This window comes from Megascapheus bottae, chromosome 3 (genome assembly GCF_031878675.1).
Source record: "Megascapheus bottae isolate mThoBot1 chromosome 3, mThoBot2.hap1, whole genome shotgun sequence".
NCBI lineage: Eukaryota > Metazoa > Chordata > Mammalia > Rodentia > Geomyidae > Megascapheus > Megascapheus bottae.
This window is the reverse complement of record NC_143511.1, coordinates 59460523-59481432: the sequence shown is the minus strand read 5'-3', so window position 1 is coordinate 59481432 and position 20910 is coordinate 59460523. Positions and strand designations below refer to the sequence as shown.

The 20910-nt window shown below is 44.2% G+C and overlaps 1 protein-coding gene across 2 annotated transcripts; it reads left to right on the top strand.

Moving 5' to 3' along the window:
* The first annotated feature begins 1346 nt into the window (after positions 1 to 1346).
* Vcp (valosin containing protein) lies at positions 1347 to 20509 on the top strand. Of its 2 annotated transcripts, none has more exons than XM_090330181.1 (17): positions 1347 to 1631; positions 6395 to 6506; positions 6670 to 6842; positions 9126 to 9268; positions 9760 to 9890; positions 12029 to 12160; positions 12988 to 13090; positions 13737 to 13870; positions 13956 to 14091; positions 14407 to 14519; positions 14991 to 15155; positions 15244 to 15366; positions 15643 to 15855; positions 15988 to 16296; positions 16779 to 16934; positions 19566 to 19720; positions 19847 to 20509. In XM_090330181.1, the coding sequence occupies exons 1-17, from the start codon at positions 1615 to 1617 to the stop codon at positions 19950 to 19952; spliced, it is 2421 nt and encodes an 806-aa protein (XP_090186307.1). In that variant the 5' UTR covers positions 1347 to 1614; the 3' UTR covers positions 19953 to 20509. The 2 variants fall into 2 exon arrangements, with proteins under 2 accessions (XP_090186307.1, XP_090186308.1); XM_090330182.1 differs by lacking the exon at positions 1347 to 1631 and adding an exon at positions 1973 to 2074.
* The last annotated feature ends 401 nt before the right edge of the window (positions 20510 to 20910 follow it).

Below are 20910 nucleotides of genomic sequence, written 5' to 3'. Positions count from 1 at the left end.
CCTTACACTTTTCCTGACACTACAGGCATGCATTACTATGTCTCTCACTGGAGGTAATTTAATTATATTTTGGTAGAGTCTCTTTGTAGTCCAGGCTTTGAACCTATGAGTGTCCTTTCCATTCCAAGTGCTGTGGTCCTAAGTATGCAGTCACTACCCTAGGTTCTAGAGGTGTGTGTGTGTGTGTGTGTGTGTGTGTGTGTGTGTGTGTGTGTGTGTGTGTGTAGTGCTAGTGCTGGTGTTTGTAGGGCTTGGGCACCGTCTCTGAGCTTTTTGTGCACAAGGGTAGTGCTCTACCACTTGAGCCACAGCTCTACTTCCAGTTTTTTTTTTTTTTTTTGGTGCCAGTCCTAGGGTTAGAACTCAGGGCCTGAGCACTGTCCTTGGGCTTTCTCAAGGCTAGAGTTCTTCCACTTGAACTACAGCACCACTTCTGGCTTTTTCTATATATGTGGTTAACGAGTAATCGGGTCCAGGTCTTCGTGCATGTTAGGCAAGCACTCTACCAGTAGGCCAAACTCCCAGCCCTGGTTTTGTGTGTGTGTTAGTTAATTGGAGATAAGAGTCTCATGGACTTTCCTACCTGAACTGGCTTTGAACTGTGATCCTCAGATTTGTCTTCTAAGTAGCTAGGAATACAGGCGTGAACCACAGTGTTTTCAATTTTATTTATATTTCATTTTAGAGCCACAGATGAGGCCTGATCTCAGAGATTTGACGCTGTCCCGCAGCCTTTTCTGTTCAAAGCTAGCATTCTCCCACTTGAGCCCACAACTCCACTTGGAGATAAGAGTTTCACATACTTTCCTATCAAAACTGGCTCGGGACTACGATCCTCGGATCTCAGTGTGAGCCACTAGCATCCGGGTCCTTGGTTCAGTGTTTTAAAGGAGCAAGAAGGGTTGGTGAGGAGGATCCGGGGGAGGGGGGGGGAGTGAGCTTGTAACATCACTACACAGTACTAACCCAATAACAAGAGTTCAGTCCATTGTGCCAGATCCTTTCAGGGGAATATGAGCTGAAGAACCAATGAACTAGGGCCAAGTGGGAGAGTCCTCGTCCAAGGAAATAGGGCTCTCCTTTCGCCAGTCGATCTGGCCTTATTTCTTCCACTGGTTGGTCGGGAGTCCCAGTCCGTCGAGGAAGCGTAGCGTGTGGCCAATTGACGTGGCGTTACTAGGCGTGTTGCATCCAAGAGGCGGGAGCCAGGCCACAAACGAATTTTGTGATTGGCTGTGTCCCGTGGGTTGCTGGGGAAAGGCACGGAGAGGCGGGCACAAGTCCCCAAGGATGGCGTTGATTGGCTGAGGTGTGAGCAGCTTTCCTTCCGATGATTCGGCTCTTCTCGGCTCAGTCTCAGCCAAGCGTTTGCTGCCGTGGTCTGGGTCGTCGCTGCCGCGTACCTCCTCGCGGATCCGGAGCCAGCGTCTCCTGTTCGCCCGCCCACCGCCCCGGTGCTACTCGGAGGAAACGGGAGGGAAGCTGCCTGCGGGTTTGTCGCTGCTGCTCGTCCTTCTACTGGGAAAGTCGAGTCCCGGCCAACTCGGTCGCCTGCCACTCTTGTAGCCGTTACCCGCGGGCCGCCACAGCCGCCGACCAGGAGAGGCGCGCGCCATGGCTTCAGGAGCCGAGTGAGTGTGTGCGCGTGCCCGCCCGCCGGCTGTGGCGGCGCGCGCCGCGGGATCCGCCGCGCTGGGTAGGCCCGGCGAGGCCTGTTCGGGGGCGCGTCTGCGAGGTGGTACCGGGAGGGAGGGCGAGGGAAGGCGAGGCCGGCGGGGAAGGTGGGCCCGTGGGGCCGGGCTGCGCCCCCGCGCGCCCCTAGGTCGGGCTTGCGTTGGGCCTGGGTCGGAGCCTGGGCGAGATCGTGCTGTGTCATGCAGGCCCCAGCCGGCCTGCTTGGCTCCCTTGGAACCGCCGTCCCGGCCTAGCTAGGCCTTCGGGAATACACTGCCGGAGCGGAGCTCCGAGACCCCGGGGGCACCCGTTTGTAAACCTCTCGGTCACAAGCGGAAGACCCGGAGTTGCCGAAGAGGAGAGGAGCAGGCCCGGCGAGCCAGAGCCCCAACTGGGCCCGGTGGGCGTGCACTTGGGGCCACGTGAAGGCCTCCGGAGTCCCGGGACCCTGGCCGAGGCCGGTTGCAAGCTCGGGGAAGCCCTCGTCCGTCCTTGTGGAGGAGGAGGAGGAGGAGGAGGAGGAGGGCGGCCCGGCTTGGGGTCTGGGGCCCTTGAGAGACAGTACACCCTGATTTTCACTTTCGGCTCCCTCCCCTTCTCCCCACCCTTTAAGCTGTTGTAAACACTACTAGGAAGGTTTTAGTTAGTTTTTCTTACATTATATCAGGGGATGGCCGGGAAGGAATTTACTATTTTATGCCCTTTATGAAGTTCCAGTTTCAGTACTTTATTTTGTTTCCTATATTTGAGCTTTTCTTGCCTTACCTCCTCAACACACACACACACACACACACACACACACACGCACACGCACACACACACACTTTAAGCAAGTGGATATACTGATTAATTGTCTGGGCCTCAACTTTTCTGGTTCCAATCTGGGAAGCAAGTATCAGATAAAACCTGGCCCCCCTCTACGAATTCAGTTTAGAAACTGGAGCTTTAGGTGCTCAAAAAGAAGGGGAAGGGCAAGAAGAAAAAGGAAGTCCAAGTAGTCTACAGAAACTCTAATATGTAAATCACTCTTGCTTTGACAAGATTAGTTTTTTGAGGTAGTTCTTTAATTTCATCTTAAGTGTGAGGTATTCCTCAGTTGCTTAGTTGAAAGTACAACTTAATACTTTCAAAATATTTTCTCAAATAATATGCAGTCCTTTGTTTTTGAAAGAAAATATTTAAGCCTGCTGTGGTGGTCCATACCTATAACCCCATTTTGGAGACTAAAGCAGAAGGGTCATTAGCATTAGGCCAGCCTGGCTCAACAAGGTGAGACCTTGTCTCAAAAAAGGAAAAAAAAATTTTTGAACCTGTCATATTAAGCAGTTTCTAATCTCTAGGTTGGCTTGATTGTCCTACTGGGCCTCTCCCAAGTTCCCTTGTGGCCTGTTTGGTTCTGGGAATGCCCTGAGTCATGTAGAAGACAATAGGAGATGTTCTCAAATTTAGGATTGTCATGGCCAAGCTGAATTCACTAAGAGACATTACTGTCTGATCATTAAATAGATGGGGAGTTAAAAGTTTTGACCTTAGGTGATCAGCATAGCTCTCTATAGTGGCAGAGTCAGGAGAGGTAAACAAACTGGACCTTCTTAAAATTGAACTTTGAGGTTAAAATACAAACTGATGATTTAAGGCACCTGGTGTTTTATTTTTCTCCAGTTCCAGTCTTAGAAGTGAGGAAGATAGACCTTTGCCAAGGGTATTTTGATGGGTTGAGGGGAGCAGAACCATTTACATACATTGACAACGATTAATTGTTGGTAAACTTTGAGAGTCCACCTTCTCTGCAGCTTTGTGCCCCAAGTGGCAGTAAATCTTGGGTTGAGGGTCTTAGGTTAAAACTGAAAACACAAACTGCCTTTTGTGTGTGTGTGTGTGTGTGTGTGTGTGTGTGTGTGTGTGTGTTGGTGGGGCTGGGGCCTGGCTGCTGTCTCTGATTTCTTTTGCTAGCTCTCTACCAGTTTGAGTGGTTAAAAACAAAGGAACTTAAAAGCTGATAAAGATACAACAGCACAATGTGGGGCGTAAAGCTTAATACATTGTTAAATTAAATTTGGTATTCTAGAGCAAAGGCATCTTTTCTATTAGAAGTTGTGAATATGTTATCACTAGTAATTCTGTTTAGAGTTGGTAACTATGCCAAGATCCCAGAACACTGCCTAATGCATAGTAGACATACATTAATTTGTTGAAGAAATAGTTCTTTCTCCCCCCCGCCTTTTTTTTTTTTGGTGGCAGTCTTGGAGCTTATACTCAAGGCCTGGGCACTGTCCCTGAGCCTTCTCACTCAAGGCTAGTGCTCTACCACTTGAGCCACAGCTCCACCTCATGCTTTTTTGCTAGTTAAGAGATGAGTCTCATGGACTTTCAGGCTGGTTTTGGACCTCAGTCTTCAGATCTTGGCCTTCTGAATAGCTAGGATTTTAAACTTAGGCCACCAGTACCTGGACTACTTCATAACTTTTTCCATTGTTTTGCTTCTCTGTTTGGGGTTAATAATCATGTTTTCTTGAGCCTTAGTAAGAGGGAGTAGCTCTTCAAAGGGAGAACTTAATAACTTTTATAAGTAAAAGAGGTTGAACTTAAGAAATTAGAAATCATCACTGATTCATGAGTAACCTTGGCTTCTAAGAATAATAGAAAGTTTAGATGCAATTTTGATTTGATCAAGAAGACTTTTCCCCATGTTTCAGCATTTTCTTAGTTTTTAGATTTTCCTCTTTTTTTTTTTTGGTTGGTTGTAGGACTTGAACTCTGGGCCTGGGCTTTATCCCTGGGTTCTTCAGCTCAAGGCTACAGCCCTACTCCTTGAGCCACGGTGCCACTTCAGGTTTTCTGGTGGTTAATTGGAAATAAGAATCTCACAGACTTAGTGCCTGGGTGGACTTTTTTTTTTTCTCTCTCTCTCTTTCTCTCTCTTTGGTCAGTGGTGGGGCTTGAACTCTGGGCCTGGGCGCAGTCTTTGAGCTCTTCAGTTCAATGCTACCACCCTATCCCTTCAGCCACAAAGCCACTTCCAGTTTTCCAGAGGTTAAATGGAGATATATGTCTCATAGGCTTTACTGCCCAGGCTTGCTTTGAGCTGTGATCCTCAGATCTCAGCCTCCTGAGTAGCTAGGGTCACAGGCGTGAGCCACCATGCTCGGCTTTCCTCTTTTTGTATGCCATCCTGGGGCTTAAACTCAGCCTGGGTTCTGTCCCTTCTGTGTTGTTTTTTTGTTGTTGTTTGCTTTTTCTTTAAAAGTTAGTGTGCTCTATCACTTAAGCCACAGCTTCACTTCTACCTTTTTTTTTTTTTTTTAATACCAGTCCTGGGCCTTGAACTCTGGGCCTGAGCACTGTCCTTGGGCTTTTCAAGGCTAGAGCTCTACCACTGGAGCCACACCACTATTTCTGGCTTTTTTTAATGTATGTGGGACCGAGGAATCAAACCTGGGTCTTCGTGCATGCTAGGCACACACTCTACCACTAAGCCAAATTCCCGGACCCCACTTCTACCTTTTTGGTGATTGATTAGAGATAAGAATCACAAGGACTTTTCCTGATTGGGCTGGCTTTGATATGATCATCAGATCTTAGCCTCCTGAGTAGCTAGGATTATAGGTCTGAGCTGCTGGCGCCCAGCTTACACTGACTTTCTTGTACTAGGCCATGCTCTTGAAACTCAGCATGTTTATCTTGTGAGGAAGATATGTTTTTTTTGTTTATTTTTTGCCAGTCCTGGGGCTTGAACTCAGGGGCTGGGCACTGTCCTTGGTCACTTTTTGCTCAAGGCTAGTGCCATAGCACCAGTGTATGTGATACTGAGGAATTGAACCCAGGGCTTTGTGCATGCTAGGTGAGAACTCTACCACTAGGCCATGCTCCCCGCCCCAAGGTGAGTAGTTCTAACAACTCTCCTTTGTCCCAAGAATAGCTCATTGGACCTTCTTGAGCCATAGGTTCATTACAGCAATCAATCTGTGGTAAGTGGACTGGACAATCCATAGAGGTTACCTTGCCCACGATTATAATCACAGAAGAGCTGAGATTCCGATTTAGTAGATCTGTCTGTAAAGTTTCTGTCCTCTACTTCGATTCTATACAATTTAAGACTTGCATTTCTCTAATTGATTTCTTTTTCATCTTTAGTTTTACCAAGGAGTTTCAGTTCAGCATGTCAGTTTATAAATGCAATGCATCTTAATGTTATCTCTTCCATTGTTTTCCCCATGGAGTTGATATTTAGCTTCTATTTTTGTATGTCTATTATTTTTAGTTCATAGTTTCTTGACTTTAGTTCAGAATCACTTGGGGGCCCAGCAGCGGAACTGGAGTACTCAAAATAGTGAGTGTAATATATGCTGGATATTGTTCCATGAAACATTGACTAGATTTCTTTCATCTAAACTCCTTGGTGTAGGAGTTCCCCGCTCTCTTTGTCTAGTGTGAGTTTTAGAAACTGGTGGGGCCGGCCAGGAGTTTGGCCTAGTGGTTAAAGTGCTTGCCTAGCATGCATGAAGACCCGGGTTCGATTCCTTGGTACCACATACATAGAAAAAAGCCGGAAGTGGTGCTGAGGCTCAAGTGGTAGAGCTCTAGCCTTGAGAAAGTCCAAGGACAGTGCGCAGGCCCTGAGCTCAAGCCCAGGACTGGCAAAAAAAAAAAAAAAAAAAGAAACTGGTGGGGCCTCTGAGGCCAGAATATCTAGTGGGTCTAACTTATTTCCCCCTTCTAGTTCAAAAGGTGATGACTTATCAACAGCCATTCTCAAGCAGAAGAACCGTCCCAACCGGTTAATTGTTGATGAAGCCATCAATGAGGACAACAGTGTGGTCTCCTTGTCCCAGGTAGGATGGGTCCACCATCTAGTTTCTTTAATGTGCTGGAGTTCACTAAGTTTCTTTTTTTCAGTTTTCATAGAGTGGGGTTTCCTGGGAATTCTAAGCTCTGGTGTTACTGCTTACCCCCTTCTGCCCAGTAACCTTAAGATTTTTAATCTTTTTTCTCTAGCCCAAGATGGATGAACTGCAATTGTTCCGAGGTGACACAGTGTTGCTGAAGGGAAAGAAGAGGCGGGAAGCTGTGTGTATTGTACTTTCTGATGACACATGTTCTGATGAGAAGATTCGAATGAATAGAGTTGTTCGGAATAATCTTCGTGTGCGTCTAGGGGACGTCATCAGGTATGTGTATATAGGGGTGTATATGGCCTGTGTTACAGGACAGAAATCTCCCCTCCTACATTAGAACAAGGATGAAATTGTTTTTAATTTTTTCTGCAATTTTTCTTTTTTTGACTTTGATTTTTATGTTATTGTTATGATAAAGGTGATATACAGAGGAGTTACAGTTACATAGGTCAAGGAATGAGTACATTTCTTTTGGACAGTGTCCCTCCTTCCCTTGTTCTAATATGAAATTCTTGTAAGGACAGTTATGTGAAGACCCAAGCTTCAGGATTACCTTTTTTGTTGTTGTTGGTCATGGGGCTTGAACTCAGGGCTAAGGGAACTGTTCCTCTTTTTGCTCAAGGCTAGTACTTTGTCACTTTGAGCTACAGTGCCACTTCTGGTTTTCTGGTGGTTAATTGAAGATAAGTCTCGGGACTTTCCTGCACGGGCTGGCTTTTAAACCATGATCCTCAGGTCTCTGCCTCCTGAGTAGCTAGGATTTACAGGTGTGAGCCACCAGCATGTGGCTTCTCTCACTTTCTCTCTCTCTTTTTGTTTGATTGTGTGCTTGAACTTGGGACTGGGGCACTGTCCCTGAACTCTTATGCTTAAGGCTAGCACTCTACCATTTTAAGCCATAGAGCCCCTATTCAAAATTATCTTTTAGGTTTCAGTTATGTCTTCATAGGATTTAAAGTGCATGTTTGCATGACCCTTGGAATAAGTTGATATTTTGTGACTATTGACACCTATATTTTTCCTACTAGAAGTATGTGTGTACACACATTGCAAGCATGCTGTTACTAATACTGGGCCTGAATTCAGGGTCTTGAGCTCTTGCTGGGCTTTTTCATTCAAAGCCAAGCTTTATCACTGAATCTCAGCTCACACTTCTAGTCTCAGCTCCTTGTTTTCTAGGTAATAATCTCACAGATTTGCCCGGCCTCAAATCTTTTTTTTTTTAAATTTTTTAATTTTTTTTATTGTAATTAGTAAAAGGGTTACATGATATTTGCCAGATAGAAGGTGCATTAATTCACATACATTGATACCCTTTCACATTTCTTGGTACCTATTTCCCTCCCCTCCCCCCACACCCCCCACCCGTCTTGGTTTTCCCCCCTTCCCTATCAAATTTCAAATATCCAAATACAAATAAATTCAATATATCAGATAACAAAGTGAGATACTATACCAATATGAGATAACCAAGGGACAGCAAAGGAGATGAGAGACAACATAGTACATTAAGGACAACAATCATTCATTATATCCTGCCTCAAATCTTAAGCCTTTTTTTTTTTTTTTTTTGCCAGTTCTGGGCTTGAGCTCAGGGCCTGAGCACTCTCCTTGGACTTTCTCAAGGCTAGAACTCTGCCACTTGAGCCTTAGCACCACTTGCAGCTTTTTTTTTTTTTTCTATGTTATGTGGTACCGAGGAATAGAACTTGGGACTTTGTGCATGCTAGACAAGCACTCAACCACTAGGCCAAACTCCCAGCAAATCTCAGCCTTTTAAGTAGCTAGGATTATCAGTATAGCTACTGGCCTCAGCTAAATTGTCATTTGCAGGTATATCTGAACATGGTAATTACTGACTGCCACGTTCAGTTAGTGACTTGTGATGGGGCTGGAAAGAATTAAAAGAGTTAAAGAATCTTAAGTGAAACTAAAACGTAAACATAATTGGAGCTAAACCCCAGATAGTTCCAGTGCCAGATTTTGCTTGTTCTTAACTGTAGAAACATTCCCAAGCTGGCTAGAAGCATTTCAGGTTTCCGATTTTTTTCATAGTTTTATATGTTATATACTTTTTTTCTCTCCCAAAATACATAATGTGACTTTTCTCAAGTTGTTCTGATTATGTGGCTAAGATTGTTTTTCTATTTTTATTTCTAACAGTCTTTTCCAACTAAGACCTTTTCCTTACAAGAGATAATATTGGGTTACCAACATTGGCTAGAAGGGATCATTCTTGACCATCGTTTACTAAAGATCCCAGTGGTAGAGCTGTGCAAGTCTTTCTTAATTTTGGCTCATTGATGAGGAATGGATTACCCTAGCAGTCTCTTCAACTGGCTTGTCTTGTTACCTCATCCTGAGTGTGATCTGTTGGTTCTGCTTGGCTGTTCTTTTGCCTTCATTCCTAACCTGTTCTCCTTCTGCTCTTCACCTAAAGCCATCCTGCCTTTTTTCTTTCGCTTGCCATCAGCTGTCTGTGCCAGGCCTTATCGGACACCCAGTGCTTGGGACTGCAGTGTGGTTGGTAATGTGGAGTCTGCTTGTCATCCTCAGCATCCAGCCATGCCCTGATGTGAAGTACGGCAAACGCATCCATGTGCTACCCATCGATGACACGGTGGAAGGCATCACAGGCAATCTCTTTGAGGTGTACCTTAAGCCGTACTTCCTGGAAGCTTATCGACCCATTCGAAAAGGTGAGATATAATTATGGGAATGGAGCTTAAGAATAGTTATGTGGGGATATTTAAGAGTAAGTCTTGAAATAACGCCATCTCATTTTCATATACATATGTGTGTGTGTGTGTGTACAAACATGCATCCTACACACATGTTCATAGTCTCTTCTGACTGCCCCTCTCCACTCCAGAAGAGTAAGCTGTCCCTAGTATCATTGGAGAAGATGGTCCATTCATTTTTGCTATATTACAGTTCAAAGTGCATTCTCTACCATTGATGGCTGGAGTGAAAGCTTTGGTTACCTATAGTTTAGATGTCAGAACATCTGATTCTTTTCATTATATTCTTGAGTGACGGGGTTGTTGCGTTGAATAGCTGTTACCATAGTCTTCGTAAGACCCCAAGTGAAGGAAAAATATTTAGTGAGCTTGATATTGTAGATCCTGGAATTCTGATTTGGTTTTATATTTAACACCTCTAATTGCACTTGTACTGCTTGCTTTTATAGGAGACATTTTCCTTGTCCGGGGTGGTATGCGAGCTGTGGAATTCAAAGTAGTGGAAACCGATCCTAGCCCTTACTGCATTGTTGCTCCAGACACAGTGATCCACTGTGAAGGGGAACCTATCAAACGAGAGGTGAGTTTCTCCTGACCCTTGGTCCCCAACTTTATTATTCTCAATGTGGTATTCATGTGGCTATCAAAACTAGTGTTTTTTGAACTAAGTTGTTTTTGGAAGTGAGAAAACTCCCAACTGTTTTTGGGTCTGAATGTTTCTTGGGAACAGTCAACACTAGGAATTTGGTTTTTTTTAGCTTGTTGTGGGGCTTGAACTCAGAGCCTGAGCGCTGTACTTGAGCCTCTTTGTATTCAAGGCTAGTGCTCTACTACTTGATCCACTTCTGTCTTTTGAATGGTTAGTTTGAAATAATAGGATTCTCATGAGGAATTCTCTCCCTGGGCTGGCGGGCTGTTTTTGAACCTCGTTCTTCAGATCTCAGCCTCCTGAGTAGCTAGGATTACAGGCGTAAGCCACCGGCATCCAATTAACACTAGGAATTTTTATTTTATTTTTGGTCTTATTTTAGGGCTTGAACTCTGGGCCCGGGTGCTGTCCTTGAGCTCTTCAACACAAGGCTACCACCCCATCCCCTGAGCTACAGCACCACTTCCAGTTTTCTAGTGGTTAATTGGAAATTAACTCACATTCTTGTAGTGTCCGGGCTGGCTTTGAACCTCAAGCCGCAGATCCCATTCTCTTGAGTAGCTAGGATTACAGGCGTAAGCCATCATGCCCAGCTAACATTAGGAATTTTATATTGAACCTAAAAGATGGGCGATTGGGATAATTTTGTTCCTTTCCTCCTTTTTTTTTTTTTTTCTGACAGTAGTAGACTTTGAATTCAGGCCTGCATGCTTCTTCGATCAAGGCTAGCACTCTTTCACTTTGAGCCACAGTGCCACTTCCAGTTTTCTCGTGGTTAATTTGAAATAAGAGTGTCATCGGAGCCGGGAATTTGGCCTAGTGGTAGAGTTCTTGCCTAGCATGCATGAAGACCGGGTTCGATTCCTTGGTACCACATACATAGAAAAAAGCTGGAAGTGGTGCTGAGGCTCAAGTGGTAGAGCTCTAGCCTTGAGAAAGTCCAAGGACAGTGCTCAGGCCCTGAGCTCAAGCCCAGAACTGGCCAAAAAAAAAAAAAAGAAAGGAAAAAAAAAAGAGTGTCATGGACTTTCCTGCTCAAGCTGGCTTTGAATCGGGATCTTCAGATCTCATTCTCTTTGAGTAGCTTAGTATGTCACCATTGCCCAGATTTCCTCATTTCTTTTTTTTTCTCCTCTCCCTATTTTCTTCTCTTCTTCCCTTTTCCTTTTTTCTTCTGGTGTTTTTGACACAAGATCTTACTGTATAGCCTAGACTGGCTCAGAACTTGCTGTTGATTCTAGTTTGGCTTCAGACTTGATCTTCCTACCTTAGCCTTCCAAATGCTAGATTACTGAGGTATGCCACCACTCCCAGCTGATACTGGAAAAATCTTTGAACGCTGATGAAGTAAGGCATCCAGGTTTTTTTCCCCATTCCAGGGTTTCCAGCTTTAGATTTTAGGAAGCCCTGGTTCCTAGTAAGACTGAGGACTATGTGAGATGGAAGGGCTGTGCTAGACTTCTCTGCTTGGTTTTTTACTTACTTTTATGTGCTAGTCTTAGGGCTTGAACTCAGGGTCTGGGTACGATCCTGAGCTCTTTTGCTCAAAGCTAGCACTCATCACTGGAGCCACTATCTACTTCTAGCTTTTTGTGGTTACTTGGAGATAAAGAGTCTCACCAACTTTCCTGGTAGGGCTGGCTTTGAACTAATTCTCAGATCTCAACTTCCTGTGTGGCTAGGTTGCCAGTCATGAGCCACCAGCACCCATTGTAGTTGTTTTTTTTTTGTTGTTTTTTTGTTGTTTTTTTGCCCGGCTTGGGCTTGGGCTCAGGGCCTGAGCCCTATCCTTGGACTTTCTCAAGGCTAGAGAGAGCTCTACCACTTGAGCCTCAGCACCACTTCCAGCTTTTTTCTATGTATGTGATACCAAGGAATCGAACCCGGGTATTCGTGCATGCTAGGCAAGCATTCTCCCTCTAGGCGAAACTCCTGGCCCCTGTAGTTGTTTTTTGAGGCATGTCTCTTTAAAGAAATTATGTATAGCATATTTTTCTTCAACAGTTATTAGAATGATTTAGAGAAGACCTCTACTCATCTTGTCTTCTTTTCTTGTCTTCTATACTCAGGATGAAGAAGAATCCTTGAATGAAGTAGGATATGATGACATTGGTGGCTGTAGGAAACAGCTAGCTCAGATAAAGGAGATGGTGGAGCTGCCTCTGAGACATCCTGCACTCTTTAAAGCAATTGGTGTAAAGGTGAGCTCCATGGATTCATGTCTAGAGTGGTGATTAATGACTATTTAACAACTTAAGCCTTTAGATTGATACTTGGCTCAGATTAGAGGAACAAATAATAGGGTCATAAGTCCTGAAACATTTGAAAACTGGTATCATGAGATACTGAATATGAAATTATTACTTTGTCTGGTGAGCCTGAAACAAGTAGTGTTCTGTGTGGGAAGTTTCAGTGTCCTGCCTATAGATGACTGTGGATGAAGCCACAGAAATGACAGCTATAATCAGGAAAACTAGTGAGTGACTATAATGAAAAGCTTTTAAACCTGATAATAAAATTGTGAAAGATTATGATCATTAGACCTCCAATAATGAAAATAGATTTTTTTCAACATATGCATTTATATATGAACACACATAAAGATGTATAGAAGGGGATGCAATTCTAGAAGTAAAAACCTTTAGATAAATTCCATGGTTTGCTTATTTAGCTGTTACTTTACCACTAGAGCCATACCTATTGCCCAATTTGTTTTTGGATAATTTGGAGAATGGTTTTCACAGCAAAATATGATTTAGTGTCTGGCCTCAAATCTCAGCCCTCAGCCTTCTGTATAGCTAGATGTGAGTCCCTTTCACCTGACTTGAGTTCATTCTTAATACTATTCGGTTGAACCCTTATTTTCACCCTTTCTAGGGCCTAATCAAGTTGCTTAGGATGGGTAGGATTGAGAGGATGTAGGAATCAGAGCCAGTCACCACCCCCCATCTATTAATGGGTATTGAGCTTAGGGCCTTATGTTTACTCTACTACTTGAACCCTTTTGCCTGTACTCTCTGGCCCTTAGCCTCCTCGGGGAATATTGCTCTATGGACCTCCTGGAACAGGAAAGACCCTGATTGCTCGAGCTGTGGCAAATGAGACTGGAGCTTTCTTCTTCCTGATCAATGGTAAGAGGTGGTCTATCTAGTATCTGGCTAGACCCAATTCTGAGCCTGAGCCTGGCAGTTTATGAACCCATCTATATGCATCCATGTCTTTGTATATACGTTAACATCTTCTGGTAGGGTATCTCGCAACAAGGTGAAGATATTTTATACGAATGTTCTCTTTCCCCTTTTTTGGTCCTTGAAAAAGATTGTGGAAAAATGATTATGTAGGGGGGGAACAAGTTGAAATGAGAAATAAAAAGGTATATACTTGTTTTTATATTTGAGAGTATAATTTGGGCATAGGAATTATGGTCTGAGATCATTTGGCTCTCTTAAAATAGTATTTAGCTGATAAAGGTCAAGTGATGTTCTGCCCCCTACTATGGCCAGCAGTCCCAAGGCATCTGCTTTTAACCTTACAGTTTCAATTCTTGGAAAATTATACTGAATCCCTTAGCTTCTATTCTGGCCACCAGGCCAGGCCAGGCTTTTATGAGATGGTAAGTGGTACAGGCTAAGAGAAGCAGAGGTTACCACCCTCTTATCCAGGGCCTATCTCTGGACCAAACAAATAAGAAAACATTTCTTTTCAAACAAGATAACATTTCTTTTGAGATTGGAAAGAATATAGTTTTATCATTGTCTCTATTCTAAATCCTTTTAGGTCCTGAGATTATGAGTAAGTTGGCTGGTGAGTCTGAGAGTAACCTTCGTAAAGCCTTTGAGGAAGCTGAAAAGAATGCTCCTGCTATTATCTTCATTGATGAACTTGATGCTATTGCTCCCAAAAGAGAAAAAGTAGGAACCTGCCTGAGGGGATGAATGGGGGGGATGGGTTGAAAAATTCTGACTTAGCTTCTGACCAGACATCCTGTCCTGGCAGACTCATGGGGAGGTGGAGCGACGTATTGTATCACAGTTATTGACCCTCATGGATGGCCTAAAGCAGAGAGCACATGTAATAGTTATGGCAGCAACCAACAGACCTAACAGCATTGACCCAGCTCTACGGCGATTTGGTAAGAACCCCTGATTTCTTTTAGCACTATCCTTGCTCATGGGAGATTATAGTTATACTGGCCTAAATATCCTTAATTCTCACTGTGGTCCTTTATCTTATTTAATCCTGAGGCTTTCTTGAAGCTCTGCAGTAATAGGCCACAGGGTTTCTTTTCCTTTTTCTAACATTCTATCTAGAATAAGGAGGGGTTTCCCAGACTATGGAGTATTTACTGCTAACACTGGAAGTATCCTGAGATAGTTGTCACTTTAGTCTACCCTTTTGCTACCTGGCCAGAGAATGAACCATGTCATATTCATAAACTATCCTACAGGTCGCTTTGACAGGGAAGTAGACATTGGAATCCCTGATGCTACAGGACGCTTGGAAATTCTTCAGATCCATACCAAGAACATGAAGTTGGCAGATGATGTGGACCTGGAACAGGTGGGGTAGTGATGACTGGCAGGAAATGTCTATTTCTAGGAAATTAATGTGGATCTGGCTAGGGATATATAAGCTTAAGATGAGAGAAGCTGGGCTGCTAATTGCAGCACTTAGGGAACATGAGGCAAGGGGATTTTGAGTTTGTGGTTACATAGCAAGGCCCCAAAACCAAGCAAAAGATGGAAGGAGATTGGTTTTGATTTGGGCAGGGGAAAAGAAGCAATCTTAGACTGAAACTAGGAAATGAACCCATTTCACAGTCGATGCTATGTACAAGTACAAACCCGTATTGTTAGAGCAGCTTTATTTCCATCTCCTAAGTTTAGGTTTGAGTACTTAACTCTTTGCCAATGTAATTTATGTGTTCAAAGAAATTGAAAGACCCAGAAATAGTGTAAGGGAGCAGGATGTGAGCTTCCTAAGGCAAGTAGATCTTAGAGACAGAATAATCAGTAGATCTTCTCTCTTCAGGTAGCCAATGAGACTCATGGGCACGTGGGTGCTGACTTGGCAGCCCTGTGCTCGGAGGCTGCTCTGCAGGCCATCCGCAAGAAGATGGATCTTATTGATCTAGAGGATGAGACCATTGATGCTGAGGTCATGAACTCCCTGGCAGTTACTATGGATGATTTCAGGGTAAGGACCACACCAACTTAAGTACAAAAACACACTTTGACCCCCTTCTATAGTAAGTCTCATTTCCAGTTATTTCCTTCTTTATTAGTGGGCTTTGAGTCAGAGCAATCCATCAGCATTGCGGGAAACTGTTGTGGAGGTGCCACAAGTAACCTGGGAAGACATTGGGGGCCTGGAAGATGTCAAACGGGAGCTTCAGGAGTTGGTCCAGGTAGGATAACTTGGTCTAGGGTAGGTTACTGCTATATTGTGTTGCTGTTGACCTAGGTGTTCTTGGTGTGGGCGTATTCACTGTAATAGTTGGTGAGAGTACAAGCAGATGCCTGTTTGCTGTTTTCCAATTTGAGTCAATGAGGAGCTTATTCTAGAGAACCTGGATCCTAGACCATAGGAAACACCCTGAAATAATGGAAAGAATGTTTCTGATTGGTAAAGTTTTCTTCAAAGTATGGTGATCGCCTTAAATCTTCCTTTTTTTCCCTTCTAGTATCCTGTGGAGCATCCAGACAAATTCCTCAAATTTGGTATGACACCCTCCAAAGGAGTTCTTTTCTATGGACCTCCTGGCTGTGGAAAAACTTTGCTGGCTAAAGCCATTGCTAATGAATGCCAGGCCAACTTCATCTCCATCAAAGGTCCTGAGCTACTCACCATGTGGTTTGGGGAATCTGAGGCCAATGTCAGGGAAATCTTTGACAAGGTAAGCTTGGGTAAGACTAGAATCTCTGTAAGAGATTCAAAATCTTATTGCTGACAGCTCAGTTGGGCATTGAAATCTATGATATGGTCTGAGATCTAGTTATGTTTTTGAATCAGTTTCTCTGTCTCATAGGCACGCCAAGCTGCCCCCTGTGTGCTATTCTTTGATGAGCTGGATTCCATTGCAAAGGCTCGTGGTGGTAATATTGGAGATGGCGGTGGGGCTGCTGATAGAGTCATCAACCAGATCCTGACAGAAATGGATGGGATGTCCACAAAAAAGAATGTGTTTATCATTGGCGCTACCAACCGGCCCGACATCATTGATCCTGCCATCCTAAGACCTGGCCGCCTTGATCAGCTCATCTACATCCCACTTCCAGATGAGAAGTCTCGTGTTGCCATCCTCAAGGCCAACTTGCGCAAGTCCCCAGTTGCCAAGGTAGGTGCAAGGTCTTAGAATTTAGGGACTTCTGTGAGGCTTTTGTGAAGTGTTCTTAGATTCCATTGGCAATTTGTGGGATTTGGGACTTGTTATAAAAGGAAGGTTGAAGGACTGGGTATGTGACTTAGTGGTAGAGTACTTGCCTAGCATATATGAAGCCTCGGGTTCCATTCCTCAATACCACATAAACAGGAAAAGCTGGAATTGATATTGTGGCTCAAGTGGTAGAGTGCTACCCTTAAACAGAAGAAGCTCATGAACAGTGCCCAGGCCAAGTTCAAGCCCCCAGACCAGCCCCCCCCCCCCAAAAAAAAAAGATATAGAAGTACTAGAATTGTAGAGGAAAGTCTATGTGGAATGGCCGTAGATTCTGGATACTAGAGTTGGGAGTGCTTGGGTAGTCCAAAGATGAAAATATTCCAGAGAGAAAAAGCTAGCTCAATGCTAAGGTTGCTTTTGTATTTTTTTTTTTTTTTTAGGATGTAGATTTGGAGTTCCTGGCTAAAATGACTAATGGCTTCTCTGGAGCTGACCTGACAGAGATTTGCCAACGTGCCTGTAAACTGGCCATTCGTGAATCCATTGAGAGTGAGATTAGGCGAGAACGAGAGAGGCAGACAAACCCATCAGCCATGGTGAGTCTATACCCTTTTCCCTATATATGGTCTGTGAATAGTCTTGTAGGAATGGAAAAGAGCTGGGTGTATTTAAGTGTGTGTGGGTTAGGGAGCCTGACTTAAACCTATTATCCTCACCACTTGGAGGTGGAGATCTGGGGGGAGGGGAGGAGACTACTGTTTAGGGCTAGCCCATCTGTCCTTGAGAGGCCATCTCCATCCATGGTGGTGCATGCCTAACGGTACAGCATGCCTAATGGTACAACATGCCTGTCATCCTAAGAAGCTGAAATTGGTAAATAGCTCTGTAAGGCTGGCTCCGTGCAAAGATGCGAGATCCTATCTGAAAAATAACTTCAAAAGGTTGTAGTCCTGGCTCAAATGCTTGAGCTCCTAGGCCTTGAATTTAAACCCTAGTACTACCAGTAACAAAAGGGTGTATGTGAGCCAGGTGAGATGGCACCGTTTATAATTCCAGCACTTGTGAACTTGAACCAGAAGGATTGAGCAATTTAGGCCAGCTAAGGGTACGTATTGATGCATATAACTGTGTGTGTGTGTGTGTGTGTGTGTGTGTGTGTGTGTGTGTGTGTGTGTGTGTGTGTGTGTACAAAAGGGCATATGTAATTGGAAGCTTGAGTACTAGATTAGAATATAATCAAACTAATATGATAAACACTGAGTGCTATTGACAATTTCTTTTAATTTTTAGGTTTACTGAAGTATAATTATATAGTGTAGGGCTTTTTTCAGTTTCCATGCAGTTTCTGTGATTGCTATTAAAGTTGAGAAATAGTAAATTCTGTTGTTTCTAAAAGTTGCTTCAGACCACTGTAGTCAGAATCTTCTCTCTTTCCTAGGAATACCTCAGGGGCAACCACTGATATGAGTATTGTCCCTACAGTATTCCCTTTTCCATTAGGCATTGACAGGTTGTATGAACTCAAGTATTGCACCACTGAGTCTTATTTCCAGTTCTTTTTTGCTTTGTGTGGTGTGTGTGTCTGATGTATGATGTATCTGTGTTGGTCCCTAAGCTTATATGCTTAAGGATAGCACTCTAGCACATTGAGCCATAGCTCTACATCTAGCTTTTTGAGTGTTAATTGGAGATGGAGAGTCTCACAGATCTTCCCACTCAGGCTGGCTTTGAACTTCGATCCTCAGGTCTCAGCCTCTCAAGTATCTAGGCTTATAGGCATAAGCCATTGTTGCCCAGCTTGGATTGTTATTTTTGAGATGGCACCTGAGGTGGAACTCAGGGCCTGAGCATTGTGCTTGGGCTTTCTTAAGGCTAGAGCTCTACCACTTGAACCCCACCGCCGTTTCTGGCTTTTTCTATGTTTGTGGAACTGTGGAATCGATCCCTGGTCTTAGTGCATGCTAGGCAGGTACTCTACCACCAGGCCAAACTCCCAGCCCCTGGATCATGATTTTTTTCTTTGTTTTGTTTTTGTTGGTTGTGGGGCTTGAACTCAGGACCTGAGCACTGTTCTTGAGCTATTTTGCTCTAAGTTAGCACTCTACCACTTGAGCCACAGCACCATTTCCAGTTTTGAGTGGTTATTGGGGATAAGAGTTTCATAGGGACTTCTCTAAGCTGGCTTCAAACCGTGATCCTCAGATCTCTCAGCTTTCTGAGTAGTTAGCATTATAGGCATGAGCCACTGGCACTGGACCACAATTTATTTTTACTTTGCACTGAAGTCAGGGTGACAGGTGTATGCCACCAAGCGAAACTTCTTTCATTGAGATGTAGCAGACTTTTCTGCTCTGGCTGGCCTGGCAGCTTGATCTTCCCTATATTAGCTTCCTAAGCTAGGATTATATACAGGTGGCACACAGCAAGAACACATTGACAAGTGATCTGGTTTGTGTGCGTGCGGGTTGGTCAGGTCAGACCTGGGGCTTGGGGTGCTAGAGCTTTTTTTTTTTTTTTTTTGCCAAAGGCTAGAACCACAGCTCTACTTAAGCTTTTTTCGTTTTTGTTTTTGTTTTGGGTTTTTTTTTTTTTTTTTTTTTTTTGGGTGGTTCATTGGAGATGATTCTCATGGATTTTTAGCATCAGTTTTGTGGGGCTTGAACTTTGGGCCTGGGTGCTGTCCCTGAGCTCTTCAGCTCAAGGCTACCACCCTACTCCTTGAGCCATAGTACCACTTCCGGTTTTCTGATGCTTAATTGGAGATAAGAGTTTCACTGACTTTTTAGTGCCTGGGCTGGCTTTGAACTACAATCCTCAGATCTCAGCTTCCTGAATAGCTAGCATTACAGGCATGAGATACCACACCTGGCTCTTTCTGGCAAGTTTTGAAGCCAAGACTATTGACTGAATGTTTGTTCTGGCAACTTATTTTACTTAGGCTGAATTGAAGAGGCAGAATCTACTACAATAATAGGACAGTGAGGGCTGGGAGTTTGGCCTAGTGGTCGAGTGTTTGCCTAGCATGTATGAAGAAAAAAGCTAGAAATGGTGTGCCTCAAGTGATAAGAGTGCTAGCCTTGCAGAAAGCCCAAGGACAATGCTCAGGCCCTGAGTTTAAGCCCTAGGATTGGCAAAAATAAATAAAATAATAATAATAGGATGTTGAGTAAACCAGTAAGAGGCTGTATTGAGTTCTAACTGGTGTTCTGTATGCACCAACTCTGTAGGAAGTAGAAGAGGATGATCCAGTGCCAGAGATCCGCAGAGATCACTTTGAAGAAGCCATGCGCTTTGCCCGCCGTTCTGTCAGTGACAATGACATTCGGAAGTATGAAATGTTTGCTCAGACCCTTCAGCAGAGTCGAGGATTTGGCAGCTTCAGGTAATTTTGTTGGGGGAAATGGGCAATTTCTATGCGCGGTTGCCCATGGGACCTCTTACAAACAAGGTGATGGGAGTCCCTAGAGACTGCACTAATGCTCATTTTTGACTGTTCTTATATATACAGATTCCCTTCAGGAAACCAAGGTGGAGCCGGCCCCAGTCAGGGCAGTGGAGGTGGCACAGCTGGCAGTGTATACACAGAAGACAATGACGATGACCTGTATGGCTAAGTGGTGGTAGCCAGCATGTAGCAAGCTGGCCAACTGGACCTTGTTCCCTGGGGGTGGGGGCACTTGCTCAGGAGGGACCAGGGATGTGCCCACGGCCTGCTTCATTCCACAGTCTGAACAGTTCAGCTATAGTCAGACTCTGGACAGGGGGTTTCTGTTGCAAAAACAAAACAAAACAAAAGCGATAAAATAAAAGTGATTTTCATTTGGGAGGCGGAGAGTGAATTATCAACAGGGATTTGGGCCTTGGGCCTATGCCATTTCTGTTGTAGTTGGGGACAGTGCAAGGCGACCTGTGGGGTGTGAACCTGGGCTCTGCCACTACCCCTACAGTAAAGCACCTGCACTTCACTCAATGCTGCCCAAGCCCTCTCTTACCTGTAGCCACCCTGGGTAGGTGGGTGAGGGCCCACAGTTGCTGGGTGTTTATATAGAGAGTAGGTTGATTTTTATTTTACATGCTTTTGAGTTATTGTTGGAAAACTAATCACAAGCAGTTTCTAAACCAAAAAAATGACATGTTGTAAAAGGACAATAAACGTTGGGTCAAAATGGAACCTGAGTCCTGAGCACTGTTCCTGCTTTTTTGGGGGTGGGGGTGGGGTGGGGTGGGGTAGGGAGGTCTTTGGGCTACCTCTCATTGCCAAGGCATGGTTGTAGATGTGAAGTCTTGGAAGTAAGGATGAACCTTCTTATACTACTGGTTAATGTCAGTTTATTTCCTATTGCCTCACCATGTCACTGATGGGACTGTAGTGGAGGGGGAACATCCTGATGCATGTAAGTAGCTGTGTATGTAGGGATGTCATACTACCTATATTTGATATAGGCAGAACCCTCTTAACCCTGACTAAAACTAGTTTAAGGTGCCCTCTAGGAGTGCAAAAAGATACACTTGAGGCTTTGTATACTTTAAACAAGTACATTCGCCACTGTGCTATGCCTCTAGGTCTGCTTT